Raw genomic sequence first — 18755 nt, forward strand, 5'->3', positions numbered from 1 at the left:
AGCATCTTTGTTTTCCACCTGTCAACTGTCAGTTTAGCATCTTTCTTTTCGACCTGTCAACTGTCAGTTTAGCATCTTTCTTTTCGACCTGTCAACTGTCAGTTTAGCATCTTTGTTTTCTACCTGTCAACTGTCAGTTTAGCATCTTTCTTTTCGACCTGTCAACTGTCAGTTTAGCATCTTTGTTTTCCACCTGTCAACTGTCAGTTTAGCATCTTTCTTTTCGACCTGTCAACTGTCAGTTTAGCATCTTTCTTTTCGACCTGTCAACTGTCAGTTTAGCATCTTTGTTTTCTACCTGTCAACTGTCAGTTTAGCATCTTTCTTTTGTACCTGTCAACTGTCAGTTTAGCATCTTTGCGTTCCACCTGTCAACTGTCAGTTTAGCATCTTTGCGTTCTACCTGTCAACTGTCAGTTCAGGCTGCTCGCCGGCTCCTCGTCACCACTTCAAGATGGCGGCCCAATTTCTCGCGTCACAGCAGCCCATGCTGCGTCTCTGGGAGTACGCCCATGACGGGCGGGCGCTAGGACCCCGCGGACGCCTCCTCCATGCAGCAGCAGCAGCAGCAGCAGTGAAAGGGACCAGAAATCCGCTGCTCGCCGCGAGAGGAGATCGAAATGATGCTGCCGTCAAAAAAGGATTAAAAACGTAAGCAATCTGTCGTCGCGTTCATGCCGCGGCAAACTTGTTTAGTTGAATTTCCATCGACGCAACGTCGATCTAGTGTCGTGGCGCGCTGGTGACAGATGCCCACTTTCGGATCGCACGCAGGCCTTTAACGTTGTTTTTGTCTCCCTCCACCTGCACGGCTAGCCGGAGCATCAACCCGCCGCCGGTGGAAACGTACATCCGGACGAGGAGGAGGAGGGGGGGGGGGGGGAGACATGCCGTCGCAGAGCATCCGTCGCGACGCCTGACTCGACCCCCACCATGATGAAGACAGAAGCCACCACCAAGAGCTCCACTCTCAGGAGCGCCTCCCCGCACAGGAGCGCCTACGAGGCGGGGATGCAGGCCCTCAAGCCCGTGGCGGACAGCGCCAACGGGGACGTGCGGCAGGACGGCCCCCGCGGGCGCCGCTACGGATCCAACGTGCACCGCATCAAGAACATGTTCCAGCAGCTGCAGACCCCGGGCGACGCCGAGGCCGAGGAGGACGCCAGGGAGGGCGACAAAGCCGTGCGCCTCTCCCTGCCCAGGGCCGGCAGCCTGAACGAGAACGTGGACCACAGTGCCCTCCTCAAGCTGGGCTCCACCGTCTCCGAGCGGGTCAGCAAGTTCGACACCAAGCCCGAGAACGGGCACCAGCGGGCGTCCTCCAAGCTGCAGGAGACGCGGCGCATCTTCGAGCAGGACAAGCTGGCCACCACCCGGGTCCTGCTCAAGTCCGACAAGGGCCCCGGCCTGCAGGAGGGCCGGCTGGACATGATGGCGCGCTTCAACGGCAGCACCGAGTCCCTGGACAGCCTGGACGCCAGCGAGGCCGTGTCCCCCACCGTCAGCCAGCTCAGCGCCGTCTTCGAGCGGGCGGCCGAGCTGCGCAACAACCTGAACCGCCTCTCGTCCACGCCGCCGCTGCCCTCCCGGGGGGTCAGCGCCAAGGTGGGCGTGCTCAACTCCAAGGTCATCACCAAGCGGGCCAGCGCTCTGGCCGCCCAGGGCGAGGAGAAGGACCAGGAGGCGCGAGCCAGGAGCGTGAACGGCGGTCAGAAGGAGGCGGAGCGGCACGGGGCCAAGATGGTGTCGGACGCCGGCGTGGAGGCCAAAGCGGAGCAGCTGGCGGAGGCCGGCGGCGCGGCGAGAACGGAGAACGGGGAAAGCGAGGTGCTGGGACCGGCCGGCGCGGAGGATAGCCGGACTCTGGGAGACGACGACGACGACAGCCAGGAGGAAGACGAGGAGGACGACCGCTACGAGGCCGAGTCCAGCTGCGTGGAGATCGCCGGGCTGCCCGCCGAGGAGGACCCGCCCCCTTCCAGGAAGATCCGCTTCAGCTCGGAGCCCATCAAGGTGAGCCTTCCGAGCGCGTGTCGGCTTTCCCGGCTGATGCTGCTGCCACATCGCCGGCGTCGGTGCTGGCGCTTGACGGCGGACATTTTGGGCTCAGTCAGGCGTGAGAGGGAAAGCGAGGCCGGTGGAGCCGTCCTCCAGCCGGCGGCGTGATGTGACACATCGCGTCAGAAGTCGCTCTCGCCGCACTCCAGAGGCTCCGCGGATAGGAAAACGTGCAAAAGACGCCACATCGATTTCAAACACTCCGCTTTTAAAAAAAAAACCCTGCAGCTCAGACCAGTTGGAAGGTGTCCATCTTGAACCTGACAGACGAAACACAGCAAAATACTAAATGTCATAAACATCTTATAGATTCACCCGGCCACAACATTAGAATAGAATAGAAAGTACTTAATTGATCCCTGGGGGAAATTCAGCACCACAGTTTGCTCACAATAGACAATAAACACTTAGGTATTTTTTACGTGTGAATAATATAAATACAGTCTATTATACAGCATTATTCACATGTGAATAACATAAATGCAGTCTATTATACGGCATTATTCACATTTGAATAATATAAATACAGTCTATTATACGGCATTATTCACATGTGAATAACATAAATGCAGTCTATTATACAGCATTATTCACATGTGAATAATATAAATACAGTCTATTATACAGCATTATTCACATGTGAATAATATAAATACAGTCTATTATACAGCATTATTCACATGTGAATAACATAAATACAGTCTATTATACGGCATTATTCACATGTGAATAATATAAATACAGTCTATTATACAGCATTATTCACATGTGAATAACATAAATACAGTCTATTATACGGCATTATTCACATGTGAATAATATAAATACAGTCTATTATACGGCATTATTCACATTTGAATAATATAAATACAGTCTATTATACTGCATTATTCACATGTGAATAACATAAATGCAGTCTATTATACAGCATTATTCACATGTGAATAACATAAATGCAGTCTATTATACAGCATTATTCACATGTGAATAACATAAATACAGTCTATTATACAGCATTATTCACATGTGAATAACATAAATGCAGTCTATTATACAGCATTATTCACATGTGAATAATATAAATACAGTCTATTATACAGCATTATTCACATGTGAATAACATAAATGCAGTCTATTATACAGCATTATTCACATGTGAATAATATAAATACAGTCTATTATACAGCATTATTCACTTGTGAATAACATAAATGCAGTCTATTATACGGCATTATTCACATGTGAATAACATAAATGCAGTCTATTATACAGCATTATTCACATGTGAATAACATAAATACAGTCTATTATACAGCATTATTCACATGTGAATAATATAAATACAGTCTATTATGCGGCATTATTCACATGTGAATAACATAAATACAGTATTATACAGCTGTCTTCTTCTAATGGAAGCTGGGGAACGTTTGCTGTGGTCTGGAACAACATGGCGCACTAACAACTATCAGAAATGCAGCCAATATTACATACAGATAATGTGTCATGAAACATGGAAAAATAAACTAAATACACACAATTAAGTGAGCTAAAATATAGCTACAAATGAGGCATAATGATGCAATATGTACATGCAACTAGCTTAAATAGCATGTTAGCATTGATTAGCTTGCAGCCGTGCAGTGGCCAAATATGCCTGATTAGCACTCAACACAAAACGATAACGTCAACAAAACTCACCCTTGTGCATTCGCGCACAGTGTAAAACGTTTGGTGGACAAAATGAGACAAAGGGGTGGCATAAAACGCGTCTTTCCGCGGCAGCGTCGGAGAAAGTTGCACACGCAAACAAACAAACTGTCGAGCCACAGACCACACGACGGTGAGTTCGAGGGCCGCTGAAATTAGTAGGACAAAACGGCGCTTGCCAAATACTGTCATCAGAGAAGCATAAACATATTAAACTGTGGGCTTTCTAATAATTAGGAAGGTTTGTGTCGTGTTTTGTCCTCCTACAGAAACTATATTACAACAGAAAACACATTTCCATTTCCATACATTTTTGAAAAAGCTCCACGGAGCCACCAGGGCGCCGCTAAAGAGCCGCATGTGGCTCTAGAGCCGCGGGTTGCTGACCCCCGCTTTAAAGTCATATCCAACAATTGCAACAACGACTTTTTACTGTCAACTGACTTTTGTTTTTGAATGATGTCTGCTGGTGGTGTGCCTACGCATTTTTTCCAATGAAAAAAATGTGCCTTGGCTCAAAAAAGGTTGAACTTCTGACAAAAAACCTACTAAATGACAAACAAAACAATGGCCTGGGTGGGCGGGTCACGACAGGGAGTCTCCTCGGTCTTCATGCCAGCGTTTTAAGACGCCCCTCATGACGCACAGTATTCATCCGTTGCAGAATCAGGGGCGTCGACCGCCGTTTGACGACTTCTGTGGAACGTTGGTTGCTCGTAGCTTTCCGGGGAATGTGTCCCGAACTCGATATCCCTTTAACGTACTTTTGTTTGCAATACGCTGGTGGGACAAGCGTGGCTTTCATTCCTGGCCTGTCAACACAAATAAACACCAAACACAGGAGAACTACAACAACGCCCAAACATCCGTTTTCCCGCCTTTTTTAAAAAATTAAATATTTAAAAAAAAAAAAGGATAATGAAAGAATATGATCTAAACAAAATGTACTCGCTGTTCCTCTGGCCGAAACGTCGCACTGAATTGCACAGAAACAAGCTCGCTAGTTAGCATAGTTAATAATAATAATAACAATTAGGGATGTCCGATAATGGCTTTTTGCCGATATCCGATATTGTCCAACTCTTTAATTACCGATACCGATATCAACCGATACATGCAGTCGTGGAATTAACACATTATTATGCCTAATTTGGTCAACCAGGTATGGTGAAGATAAGGTACTTTTAAAAAAAAATGAGTAAAATAAGATAAATAAATTAAAAACATTTTCTTGAATAAAAAAGAAAGTACAACAATATAAAAACAGTTACATAGAAACTAGTAATGAATGAAAATGAGTCAAATGAACGGTTAAAGGTTAGTACTATTAGTGGAGCAGCAGCACGCACAATCATGTGCGCTTACGGACTGTATCCTTTGCAGACTGTATTGATATATATTGATATATCATGTAGGAAGCAGAATATTAATAACAGAAAGAAACAACCCTTTTGTGTGAATGAGTGTAAATGGGGGAGGGAGGTTTTTTGGGTTGGTGCGCTAATTGTAAGTGTATCTTGTGTTTTTTATGTTGATTTAATAAAAAAAACAAAAAAAAATTTAAAAAAAAAAACGATCCAGATAATGAAAAACCGATACCGATAATTTCCGATATTACATTTTAACGCATATATCGGCCGATAATATCGGCAGGCCGATATTATCGGACATCTCTAGTAACAATAATAGATTTTATTTGTAAAAAGCACTTTCCATTGTGCAAACAACCTCAAAGTGCTACAGTGTATTAAAAAAATAAATAAAAAAAGGTAATACAAATAAATAGAAATAAAAACTAGAACCAGCACGCATATATCTAAAAAAAGGCTTTTTTTTAAAAAGAAGGGTTTTTAAGCCTTTTTTTTTTTTTTAAAGCATCCACAGTCTGTGGTGCCCTCAGGTGGTCAGGGAGAGCGTTCCACAGACCATTGTTCGTAGCTTTGTCCTCGGAGGTCGGAGGACAGTTAGCATCGTCTAGCTAGCTTGTTGACGGTACCAAAATGTATTTTGATACTTTTCTAAATAAAGGTAATAATCACTTATTCTTCTGTTGTTTGATACTTATACTAGTTTTGGATGATACCACACATTTGGGTATCAATCCGATACCAAGTAGTTACAGGATCATACATTGGTCATATTCAAAGTCCTCATGTGTCCAGTGACGTATTTGACTATTTTGTTGACATTGTTTGAGTGTTTTCCATGTTTGTGTTGACATTTCCTTTCTGCCTCGATAGCTGAGGGCGTTATAATCACAGGAAGGTTATCTTTGAAATAAAATATATTATTCTCCTGCTCCTTATTTGCCATAGGTCATAGAAAATGTCAATAATAACCGATATAATAGTAATATTTAAATAATTACTGCATAACAAAAAAAATCCTTTCCATAATTCAATAAAAATAAGATGGCAAATTCATGTTACACAGCCGTTATTTCCTGCCACTAAACCTGCAGAAAATTGTTCTTCACAGGTTTCTCTATGTTTACATTTTCACACTTTGGACTATTTTCTTCCATTTTATTCAGCATTTCTTACATATTCCTCCATTTTAAGAGATTATAGTTAAGTGTTCAATGTAATATGACTATTTTGTTGACATTGTTTGAGTGTTTTCCATGTTTGTGTTGACATTTCCTTTCTGCCTCGATAGCTGAGGGCATTATAATCAAAGCAAGGTTATCTTTGAAATAAAATATATTATTCTCCTGCTCCTTATTTGCCATAGGTCATAGAAAATGTCAATAATAACCGATATAATAATAATATTTAAATAATTACTGCATAACAAAAAAATAATTTACATAGTTCAATAAAAATAAGATGGCAAATTCATGTTACACAGTCGTTATTTCCTGCCACTAAACCTGCAGAAAATTGTTCTTCACAGGTTTCTCTATGTTTACATTTTCACACTATTTTATTACATTTTATTAAACATATCCCTTATTTTTGCACCTTCATTTTAAGAGATTATTGTTAAGTGTTCAATGTGATTTGACTATTTTGTTGACATGAGTGTTTTTTTATGCTCGTGTTGACATTTCCTTTCTGCCTTGATAGCTGAAAGGACTATAATCAGAGGAAGGAATACAAATGTTTACATTTCCTATATATTTGTTTTATTTGTGATGGGTCCTAAAAAACAATAATTATCGATATCGAGCGATATAAAACACTTGCGATACAGTTTTCAGCCATATTGCCCCAGCCTGTAAAAAGTAAGCCAAATCCGACATATTTTTGTAGCTGCGGACCGGTCAACGCTAGAAAATTTGTCCCACAGACCGTGTGTATCGCAAAAAAAAAAAAAAAATTTTTTTTTTTTTAAATTTCTTGTGTGGCCCGGTACCAATCGGTCCGCGGACCGGTACCGGGCCGTGGCCCGGTGGTTGGGGACCACTGATTTACAGTATTTTAGCTTCGCCAATCGGAATAATTGGCCGTTATTTAAATAATAATAACAGGAAGTTTACTTGTGAGTACACTGCAAGAAGTCTTTTACTTCCCGGTCATTGTTGGACTTTATTTTGTACTGTTGTCATGGAGATGGCTGGAGGGGGCGGGGAGTCAAAGCAGGGCCGGGGTCAAAGGGGAGGGGCTTGCTGTTATGAGGCTCAAATGTCACGCGGGCTGAATTGTGAAGTGACTTCTCTCTCTCTCTCTCTCTCTCTCTCTCTCTCTCTCTCTCTCTCTCGCTCTCTCTCGCTCTGTCGCCAAACAGGAAGTGCCCATTTTTAGCGCCCGCTTCCTCCCATCTGCAGCCACAATCAGGTCTTGGTGTGTCGGGGCACGATGGCGGTTTTAGACGCTCCGAACGCTCGTCTTTCTTTGCCCACTTTCGTTTACTGAGTCTGCCAGGAAAAAGCAACAAAAAAAATAAATAAATAAATACCAAAAAAAAATACAAATAATATATATATATATATATATATATATATATATATATATATATATATATATATATATATATATATATATATATATATATATATATATATATATATATATAGTGAAAGTCTCTCTGCTGTGTACTTTCTTGAGTACAGGTTTGAGCAAGTCTTTTATTGACATACACAAGTCCTCGTGTCTCTGCTTTTCTGGCTCCAACTCCAACAACCCGTGTCTCAGCCCGGCTGCTGCTAATAAAGGCGACAAGGTGATTAGATAACCAGCCCCAGCTGGGCAATCCACTCACCTGTCGCTGGCTTCGAGGCCGGCCACACACACCCCATTCCCTCCTTCACATATATATATATATATATATATATATATATATATATATATATATATATATATATATATATGCCAAGGGACATGTAAGCAAATATTAACATTGCTGTATGTATACTTTTGCTCACATTTACCCATAATAAATTCATAAAAGAAGCAAACTTCATGAATGTTTTTTGTGAGCAACAAGTATGTGCTCCAATCACTACAAAATAAGAGTTGTAGAAATGATTGGAAAGTCCAGCCAGCCATGACATGATGTTCTTTACAAGTGTACGTACACTTTTGACCACCACTGTACACGTAACACTTTGCACTCGCGGTTCAGACCCAACACTTTATCTTCATCTCTCCTTTTCCGGCCCCTTATCACTTTGTCTGCTGCTGTTTATAAAAATAGCAGCCGCTGACATCACCTTCAGATAAAAGTAACTTGGGGGGGAAAATGTCCCCGGCGGAACAGCGCCCCCACCTGGCAACGCTGTTAAACCGCTCCTGCCACCCTTGACCCACTGACCAATCACAACAAAGTGGTCAGGAGAAGAATCTACATTTACCCAGTACACAATCTTCAGATTTATGTTGTATTTTTATCAAGGAAGCGACTACTTTCTCACTTCCCATACCATATTGGAACCTCGGGTGTTGGTGGATGCCGACACCTTTGATGCACACTTGTATTCTTTGGTAGTGTGGAATGTTCCGAAAAGGTTTGATCGAGTGAAAATGTGTCAGACAGAGAACATTAAAAAAAAAACACTAACCTATTTATTAACTGGTACACATATTCCACACTATAAATAATAATAAAAAAAACACCACAGTGCCATTGGTGATCAGTCTGTTGTTCATTTCTTAAAATGAGGGTGCAAAAATAAGGAGTATGTTTCATAAAGTGGAAGAAAATAGTGCAAAGTGTGAAAATGTAAACGTAGAAACCTGAGAAGAACTATTTGCTGCAGGTTTAGTGCTGTGTAACATCAATCTTTTATTTAACTATGGAAAATATTTTTTTGTTACACAGTAATTGTTTAAATTAGGGATGATAAATGCGTTCAAATGTAATATCGGAAATTATCGTTATCGTTTTTTTTATTATCTGTATCGGTTTTTTTATTTTTTATTAAATCAACATAAAAAACACAAGATACACTTACAATTAGTGCACCAACCCAAAAAACCTCCCTCCCCCATTTCTTTCTGTTATCAATATTCTGCTTCCTACATTATATATCAATATATATCAATACAGTCTGCAAGGGATACAGTCCGTAAGCACACATGATTGTGCGTGCTGCTGCTCCACTAATAGTACTAACCTTTAACACTTCATTTTACTCATTTTCATTAATTACTAGTTTCTATGTAACTGTTTTTATATTGTTTTACTTTCTTTTTTATTCAAGAAAATGTTTTTAATTTAGTTATCTTATTTTATTATTATTTTTAAAAAGTACCTTATCTTCACCATACCTGGTTGTCCAAATTAGGCATAATAATGTGTTAATTCCACGACTGCATATATCGGTTGATATCGGTATCGGTTGATATCGGTATCAGTAATTAAAGAGTTGGACAATATCGGATATCGGCAAAAAGCCATTATCGGACATCCCTAGTTTAAATATTATTATTATATTGATCAATATCGATAACTATTGACATTTTATATGACCTATGGCAGGGGTGTCCAAAGTGTGGCCCCGGGGGCCATTTGCGGCCCGCAGCACATCATTCTAAAAATACTAAAACTTTTTTTTTTTTTAAACATTAAAACGTGGAATAAAAGAGAAAATAGGTCAAATGCAACAAGAGAAAAAAAGTTGCATTGTTGACTCGAATAACACGATTTTTTTTAAACAAGTTTTCAAAAAATAGTCAAAATCAAATTTGCTACGAATTAATAATATTGATTTAAGGACAAAAAGGACATAAATACAACAAACAAACAAAAAACATGGAAAATATGAAAATTATTTAAAAAAATACATACAAATGATATACTAATTATACTAATTATTATATTGATTGTTATTATAAATATACTAAAACTAATTACACTATATATCAGGGGTCACCAACGCGGTGCCCGCGGGCACCAGGTAGCCCGTAAGGACCAGATGAGTCGCCTGTTCTAAAAATAGCTCAAATAGCAGCACTTACCAGTGAGCTGCCTCTATTTTTTAAATTGTATTTATTTACTAGCAAGCTGGTCTCGACATTTTTAATTCTAAGAGAGACAAAACTCAAATAGAATTTGAAAATCCAAGAAAATATTTTAAAGACTTGGTCTTCACTTGTTTAAATAAATTCATGAATTTTTTTACTTTGCTTCTTATAACTTTCAGAAAGACCATTTTAGAGAAAAAAATACAACCTTAAAAATGATTTTAGGATTTTTAAACACATATACCTTTTTACCTTTTAAATTCCTTCCTCTTCTTTCCTGACAATTTAAATCAATGTTCAAGTAAATTTATTTTTTTTATTGTAAAGAATAATAAATACATTTTAATTTAATTCTTCATTTTAGCTTCTGTTTTTTCGACGAAGAATATTTGTGAAATATTTCTTCAAACTTATTATGATTCAAATTCCAAAAAAATTATTCTGGCAAATCTAGAAAATCTGTAGAATCAAATTTAAATCTTATTTCAAAGTCTTTTGAATTTCTTTTAAATTTTTTGTTCTGGAAAATCTAAAAGAAATAATGATTTGTCTTTGTTAGAAATATAGCTTGGTCCATCCATCCATTTTCTACCGCTTATTCCCTTTGGGGTCTCGGGGGCGCTGGAGCCTATCTCAGCTACAATCGGGCGGAAGGCGGGGTACACCCTGGACAAGTCGCCACCTCATCGCTTGGTCCAATTTGTTATATATTCTAACAAAGTGTAGATTGGATTTTAACCTAATTAAAACATGTCATCAAAATTCTAAAATTAATCTTAATCAGGAAAAATTACTAATGATGTTCCATAAATCCTTTTTTTTAATTTTTTCAAAAAGATTCGAATTAGCTTTTTTTTTTTTTTTTTTTTTTTCGGTTGAATTTTGAATTTTAAAGAGTCGAAATTGAAGATAAACTATGTTTCAAAATTTAATAGTCATTTTTTTTGTGTGTTTTCTCCTCTTTTAAACCGTTCAATTAAGTGTAAATATCATTAATTATTAATAATAACATAGAGTTAAAGGTCAATTGAGCAAATTGGCTATTTCTGGCAATTTATTGAAGTGTGTAGGTTGGTGACCTGCTAGATATTATCCAAAGCTAATATAGGGATTTAAGTGTTGAATGTAAAAAATAAATAAAACATGACCATTTTATGAGTGGGGCACTTTTGGATCCCCAAAAATGTTAGTGGAATTAAAAAACAACTGTCTTTGCTAAAAAAAATAAAAATAAAAAAATAAATTCAAATCAATTTTGCTATGAATTATTGACCTATTTAGGGATTAAATTACTTCACATCAAATATTCCACTTTGAAAATGTTATTGGGGAAAAATATTGTATATTTTGTATTTTTGCCCCCCCCAAAAATTGGGTGAGTTATTTTTAACCTTTTTCAAGACTGAAATCCTTCTGGGTCCCTATGACCTAACTTGTGCGAGCCCAAAAGGTTAAAAAAAAAAAAGTGTATATTTTATTGGTTTTGAAAATGAAGAAAAAAATATCAAAATGGCCCCCGCATGCTTTGATTTTTCAGTATGCGGCCCTCAGAGGAAAAAGTTTGGACACCCCTGACCTATGAAAAATAAGGAGCAGGAGAATAATATATTTTATTTCAAAGATAACCTTCCTGTGATTATAACGCCCTCAGCTATCAAGGCAGGAAGGAAATGTCAACACAAACATGGAAAACACTCAAAAAATGTCAACAAAATAGTCAAATCACATTGAACACTTAACTATAATCTCTTAAAATGAAGGAATATGTAAGAAATGTTTAATAAAGTGTCAGAAAATAGTGTGAAAATGTAAACATGTAGAAACCTGAGAAGCACCATTTTCTGCAGGCTGTGCTCTAAAGGGTGAGCGCGGTCTTGCATCATTTACAGTGAATTTTCCAGGTTTGGCTGGTTTACTGGAAGTAATGATGGTCGTCACGCTGGCGTTACGAGACACGCTGCAGGGTTTCTGCTGAGGAGGCTTTCATGAGTGCAGACAGTCTGCAATCAGCTCACGCTGTTCGTCTCTGTGTCGGCACAAATGTGTGTGTATCGTCCTCCAGTGGCGTTGGATGAGTTTCATAAAGTCAAGAGTGGGGAAAACGTTTGACGATTATCTCTGTGGCGGATACTTTGTTAGTTTTTCGTTCCCCAGGCTGACGGAGGCGGCTAGCAGCTAACTGTTTGTGTTCATACACAGTGTGGAGCCGCTCCCCTAAGTTAATAATCTTGCATACACAAAAAAAAAATTGATCCGAATTCATCACGATTTCAAATTCAGTGTTTCCCACACATTCATTTATTTGTGGCGGCCCGCCACGAAATAATTACGTCCGCCACAAATAAATTAAAAAATATATATTTTGTATTTATTTTTTTGTCCTTTCCAGCTTCTCAGGCAAATCGTATAGTTGATGTAGATGCCCATATAGGCTGTTCAGGTTTACTTTACAAAAGAGAAGTGTAGGATACTTCTCTTGTTGCCTTATTTGCCTCTGTTTCACTTTATGTTGCTGGTAAATAATATGGTTGTAGTAGTAGGCTAAAGTTAAATTATTTACTGTGCACTAATTAAAAGGGCAGAGCTTTAAGAGACATTTTAGCTTTTATATATATATATTTTTTTATAAAATTGTGAACAATTTCTCATATTTTTTCTGTTTCTGTAAATATTGCAATATTTTCTTGTAAAATGTATACTTTTTTGTTGTAAAAGTATTACTTAATGCAAAATTGTGACATTTGTCATATCAAATTCTGTCAATTTGTTGGTTGTTTTCTTGTAAAACAGTGAAATTTTTTTAGTAAAATTCAGATTATTATTGTAATATTACCAAAATTTTTAAGTTTTCTTGTAAAATTGTGACTTTTGTCGGGCACAATTACGACTCTTTTCCTAAAATTGCCAAAATTTTGAATGCTCCCCCTCTGGTCAACATATGAAATAACAAGTGTGTGTAAGACATTGAAATGCGCCCCCTTTGGCCAAAATTAATAAAGAAAATATAATAAATATGTATATAAAGACATACTGTAATAACTTGAAGTAAATAATGAGGATCAAAAACCAATTACAAAAAATAAAAGAGCATTATTTTTCTCACAATGTGCCGACTTTTTTTTTTTTTTAATAAAATTGGGAACAATTTGTCATATTTTTTCTGTTTCAGTAAATATTGCAATATTTTCTTGTAAAATTATTACTTTTTAATGCAAAATTGTGACATTTGTCATATCAAATTCTGTCAATTTGTTGGTTGTTCTTGTAAAACAGTGACATTTTTTTAGTAAAATGATGACTTTTTGTCATCATTTTGCCAAGTAAAATTCCGATTATTGCTGTAATATTACCAAAATTTTAAAGTTTTCTTATAAAATTGTGACTTTTGTCGGGCACAATTACGACTCTTTTCCTAAAATTGCCAAAATTTTAAGTGCTCCCCCTCTGGTCAACATATGAAATAACAAGTGTGTGTAAGACATTGAAATGCGCCCCCTTTGGCCAAAATTAATTTAAAAAATCAAATAAATATGTATATAGAGACATACTGTAATAACTTGAAGTAAATAATGACGATTAAAACCCAATTACAAACAAAAAATTAACTAAAAGCAGTCTTTTTCTCACAATGTTTGTTCTTATAAAATTGGGAACAATTTCTCATATTATTTCTGTTTCTGTAATATTGCAATATTTTCTTGTAAAATTATTACTTCTTTGATGTAAAATGATTACTTTTTAATGCCAAATGGGTACATTTGACATATAAAACTGTGACTTTTATCACAATATTGCCTTTTTTTTGTTTGTTTTTGTAAAACAGTGTCATTTATTGAGTAAAATGTTGACTTTTGTCATCATTTTGCCAAGTAAAATTCTGATTATTATTATTATATTGCCAAAATGTTCAAGTTTTCTTATAAAATTGTGACTTGTCGAGTAAAATCATGACTCTTTTCCTAAAATTGCCAAAATGTTAAGCTTTTTCTTGTAAAATTGCGACTGTTAAGTAACATTTCAACTTTTATCATAATATTGCACAAATGTTCAGTTTTTCTTGTAAAAATTTGACTGTTATTGAGTAAAATTCCAACTTTTATCATGAAATTGCACAAATGTTCAGTTTTTCTTGTAAAATTTTGACTGTTGAGTAAAATTCCAACTTTTATCATAATATTGCACACATTTCCAGTTTTTCTTGTAAAATTTTGACTGTTATTGAGTAAAATTCCAACTTTTATCATATTATTGCACAAATGTTCAGTTTTCTTGTAAATGTTTGACTTTTATTGAGTAAAATTCCAACTTTTATCATATTATTGCACAAATGTTCAGTTTTTCTTGTAAATTTTTTACTGTTATTGAGTAAAATACCAACCTTTATCATTATATTGCACAAACGTTCAGTTTTTCTTGTAAAATTTTGACTGTTATTGAGTAAAATTCCAACTTTTATCATGAAATTGCACAAATGTTCAGTTTTTCTTGTAAAATTTTGACTGTTATTGAGTAAAATTCCAACTTTTATCATAATATTGCCCAAATGTTCAGTTTTTCTTGTAAAATTTTGACTGTTGAGTAAAATTCCAACTTTTATTATAATATTGCACAAATTTTCAGTTTTTCTTGTAAAAATGTGTCTGTTATTGAGTAAAATTCCAACTTTTATCATAATATTGCACAAATGTTCAGTTTTTCTTGAAAATGTTTGACTTTTTTTGAGTAAAATTCCAACTTTTATCATAATATTGCACAAATGTTCAGTTTTTCTAGTAACATTTTGACTGTTATTGAGTAAAATTCCAACTTTTATCATGAAATTGCACAAATGTTCAGTTTTTCTTGTAAAATGTTGACTGTTATTGAGTAAAATTCCAACTTTTATCATAATATTGCACACATTTTCAGTTTTTCTTGTAAAATTTTGACTGTTATTGAGTAAAATTCCAACTTTTATCATGAAATTGCACAAATGTTCAGTTTTTCTTGTAAAATGTTGACTGTTATTGAGTAAAATACCAACTTTTATCATAATATTGCACAACTGTTCAGTTTTTCTTGAACATTTTTGACTGTTATTGAGTAAAATTCCAACTTTTATCATATTATTGCACAAATGTTCAGTTTTTCTTGTAAAATTTTGACTTTTATTGAGTAAAATTCCAATTTTTATCATATTATTGCACAAATGTTCAGTTTTTCTTGTAAAATTTTGACTGTTATTGAGTAAAATTCCAACTTTTATCATGAAATTGCACAAATGTTCAGTTTTTCTTGTAAAATTTTGACTGTTATCGAGTAAAATTCCAACTTTTATCATAATATTGCACAAATGTTCAGTTTTTCTTGAAAATGTTTGACTTTTATTGAGTAAAATTCCAACTTTTATCATATTATTGCACAAATGTTCAGTTTTTCTTGTAAATTTTTTACTGTTGAGTAAAATTCCAACTTTTATCATGAAATTGCACAAATGTTCAGTTTTTCTTGTAAAATTTTGACTGTTATTGAGTAAAATTCCAACTTTTATCATAATATTGCACAAATGTTCAGTTTTTCTTGTAAAATTTTGACTGTTATTGAGTAAAATTCCAACTTTTATCATATTATTGCACAAATATTCAGTTTTTCTTGTAAATTTTTTACTGTTGAGTAAAATTCCAACTTTTATCATGAAATTGCACAAATGTTCAGTTTTTCTTGTAAAATTTTGACTGTTATTGAGTAAAATTCCAACTTTTATCATAATATTGCACAAATGTTCAGTTTTTCTTGTAAAATGTTGACTGTTATTGAGTAAAATTCCAACTTTTATAATATTGCACAAATGTTCAGTTTTTCTTGTAAAATTTTGACTGTTAGAGTAAAATACCAACTTTTATCATAATAGTGCACAAATGTTCAGTTTTTCTTGTAAAATTTTGACTGTTATTGAGTAAAATTCCAACTTTTATCATAATATTGCACAAATGTTCAGTTTTTCTAGTAAAATTTTGACTGTTATTGAGTAAAATTCCAACTTTTATCATAATATTGCACAAATGTTCAGTTTTTCTAGTAAAATTTTGACTGTTATTGAGTAAAATTCCAACTTTTATCATGAATATTGCACAAATGTTCAGTTTTTCTTGAAAATGTTTGACTTTTATTGAGTAAAATTCCAACTTTTATCATAATATTGCACAAATGTTCAGTTTTTCTTGTAAAATTTTGACTGTTATTGAGTAAAATTCCAACTTTTATCATAATATTGCATACATTTTCAGTTTTTCTTGTAAAATTTTGACTGTTATTGAGTAAAATTCCAACTTTTATCATAATATTGCACAAATGTTCAGTTTTTCTTGTAAAATTTTGACTGTTATTGAGTAAAATACCAACTTTCATCATAATATTGCACAAATGTTCAGTTTTTCTTGTAACATTTTGACCATTGAAATTTGGTAATTCTACCAACCAATATTCTACAACACAAATACGACGTTGAAACAACATGCTTTTTGACGACGTTTAATCAACGTCACTCTTCAAAGGAGACGCACGTATAATCAACATTGTACCTGCTGGGTGACGTATGCTAAGCTAGCTCTGTGTTACAGCTGACAAAGCTAACCGGCGGTAAAATCAGCCGTCCCGCCGCCGCCTCCCCCCGTGATATAAAAACCAGGACGACGTCACTGGGCCGGTTAGCGTCTCTGGCTGGCGTTTGTAGGACATCCCAGGCGGCGCAGGGAGCAGTGGAGGAAGGGAAGGAGTTTCCTGGCCATCTGTTGGCTCCTCTGACCTAGTATCTGTCACAACTGGACCAGCGCCCTTCTCTGGCACACATACCCCCCCCCCCTCCCCCGGCGCCCGCCTCGCCACCACCACCAGCAGCAGCAGCACCAACTAATCCCTCTGTGCGTCCTCCAAAGACAACAACAACATGTCTGCCGGCTGAGAGTGAAAGTGCCACATTGCACCGTTCACTCTTTGTGCCGTCAATCATCCCCTCGCCTCCACGCTGAAACCTCAAGGCGCCAACTGCGTCTTCCTTATCCTTTTTTCTCCCTCGAAGTCCAGGACTGTTGTTGTGTCACGCCGCGCGGGAATGCAGAAACATTCATTGTGTGTCTTTGTGTAATCCACATGCCGCTAATCCCGCTAAGTACAAAGGTAACCCAAATCAAACGCAGCACGACCTCGGTCTGTCCAACCGTGAATCATTTCTACAACTCTCATTTTTTTTGTGATAGAGTGATTGGAGCACATACTTGTTGGTGAATTAATTTATTATGGGTAAATGTGAGCAAAAGTCAAAAGTATACATACAGTTTACCTGCAAGAAGGCGCTTTTGGTAGCCATCCACAAGCTTCTGCTTGAGTTTTTGACCACAAAATTGGTGCCGTTCAGCTAAATGTGTTGCTTTTCTGACATGGACTTGTTTCTTCAGCATTGTCCACACGTTTAAGTCAGGACTTTAGAGAAGGTCATTCTAAAACCTTCATTCTAGCCTGATTTAGCCATTCCTTTAACACTTTTGAGGTGTGTTTGGGGTCATTGTGGTCACCTGCTTTGACTGTAGCTTGCGTTCTGATCAGCAGGGGCTCGTATGCAGGAATTACCATCACAGATAGATGGTCTGAGGAGAGCCGAGGTGGGGGGGGCGGGGTGCAGCTTTAAACGCGTGCTTAATATTGCTGTACACCATGTACAGCATGCTTCCACCCCTGGTTGCGAAATTCACATATTGATGGAAATGGGGGAACACAGTTTTCATGTTAGCTTGATTAAAGTCCCCTGCCACTAATGCAACACAATTTAGCATCACAGATAGATGGTCTGAGGAGAGCCGAGGTTGGGGGGGGGCGGGGTGCAGCTTTAAATGCGTGCTTAATATTGCTGTGCACCATGTCCAGCATGCTTCCACCCCTGGTTGTGAAATTCACATATTGATGGAAATGGGGGAACACAGTTTTCATGTTAGCTTGATTAAAGTCCCCTGCCACTAATGCAACACCATTTAGCATCACAGATAGATGGTCTGAGGAGAGCCGAGGTGTGTGTGGGGGGGGGGGGGGGTGCAGCTTTAAACGCGTGCTTAATATTGCTGTGCACCATGTCCAGCATGCTTCCACCCCTGGTTGCGAAATTAACATATTGATGGAAATGGGGGAACACAATTTTCATGTTAGCTTGATTAAAGTCCCCTGCCACTAATGCAACACCATTTAGCATCACAGATAGATGGTCTGAGGAGAGCCGAGGTGTGTGTGTGTGTGGGGGGGGGGGTGCAGCTTTAAACGCGTGCTTAATATTGCTGTGCACCATGTCCAGCATGCTTCCACCCCTGGTTGCGAAATTAACATATTGATGGAAATGGGGGAACACAATTTTCATGTTAGCTTGATTAAAGTCCCCTGCCACTAATGCAACACCATTTAGCATCACAGATAGATGGTCTAAGGAGAGCCGAGGTGGGGGGGGGGGGGGGTGCAGCTTTAAACGTGTGCTTAATATTGCTGTACACCATGTCTAGCATGCTTCCACCCCTGGTTGCAAAATTCACATATTGATGGAAATGGGGGAACACAGTTTTC

At 37.4% G+C, this 18755-nt stretch overlaps 1 protein-coding gene across 1 annotated transcript in view; it reads left to right on the top strand.

The window, feature by feature from the left end:
• The first annotated feature begins 499 nt into the window (after positions 1-499).
• The window catches only part of ppp1r9bb (protein phosphatase 1, regulatory subunit 9Bb), a 53145-nt gene continuing 34889 nt past the window's right edge, over positions 500-18755 (top strand). Inside the window, exons 1-2 of the mRNA XM_062057318.1 lie at positions 500-651; positions 817-2013. Of these exons, the coding sequence (XP_061913302.1) occupies positions 934-2013 (1080 nt within the window). The 5' untranslated portion in view covers positions 500-651; positions 817-933. The remainder of the gene's footprint in view (positions 652-816; positions 2014-18755) is intronic.

Source organism: Entelurus aequoreus, linkage group LG08, assembly GCF_033978785.1.
Source record: "Entelurus aequoreus isolate RoL-2023_Sb linkage group LG08, RoL_Eaeq_v1.1, whole genome shotgun sequence".
NCBI lineage: Eukaryota > Metazoa > Chordata > Actinopteri > Syngnathiformes > Syngnathidae > Entelurus > Entelurus aequoreus.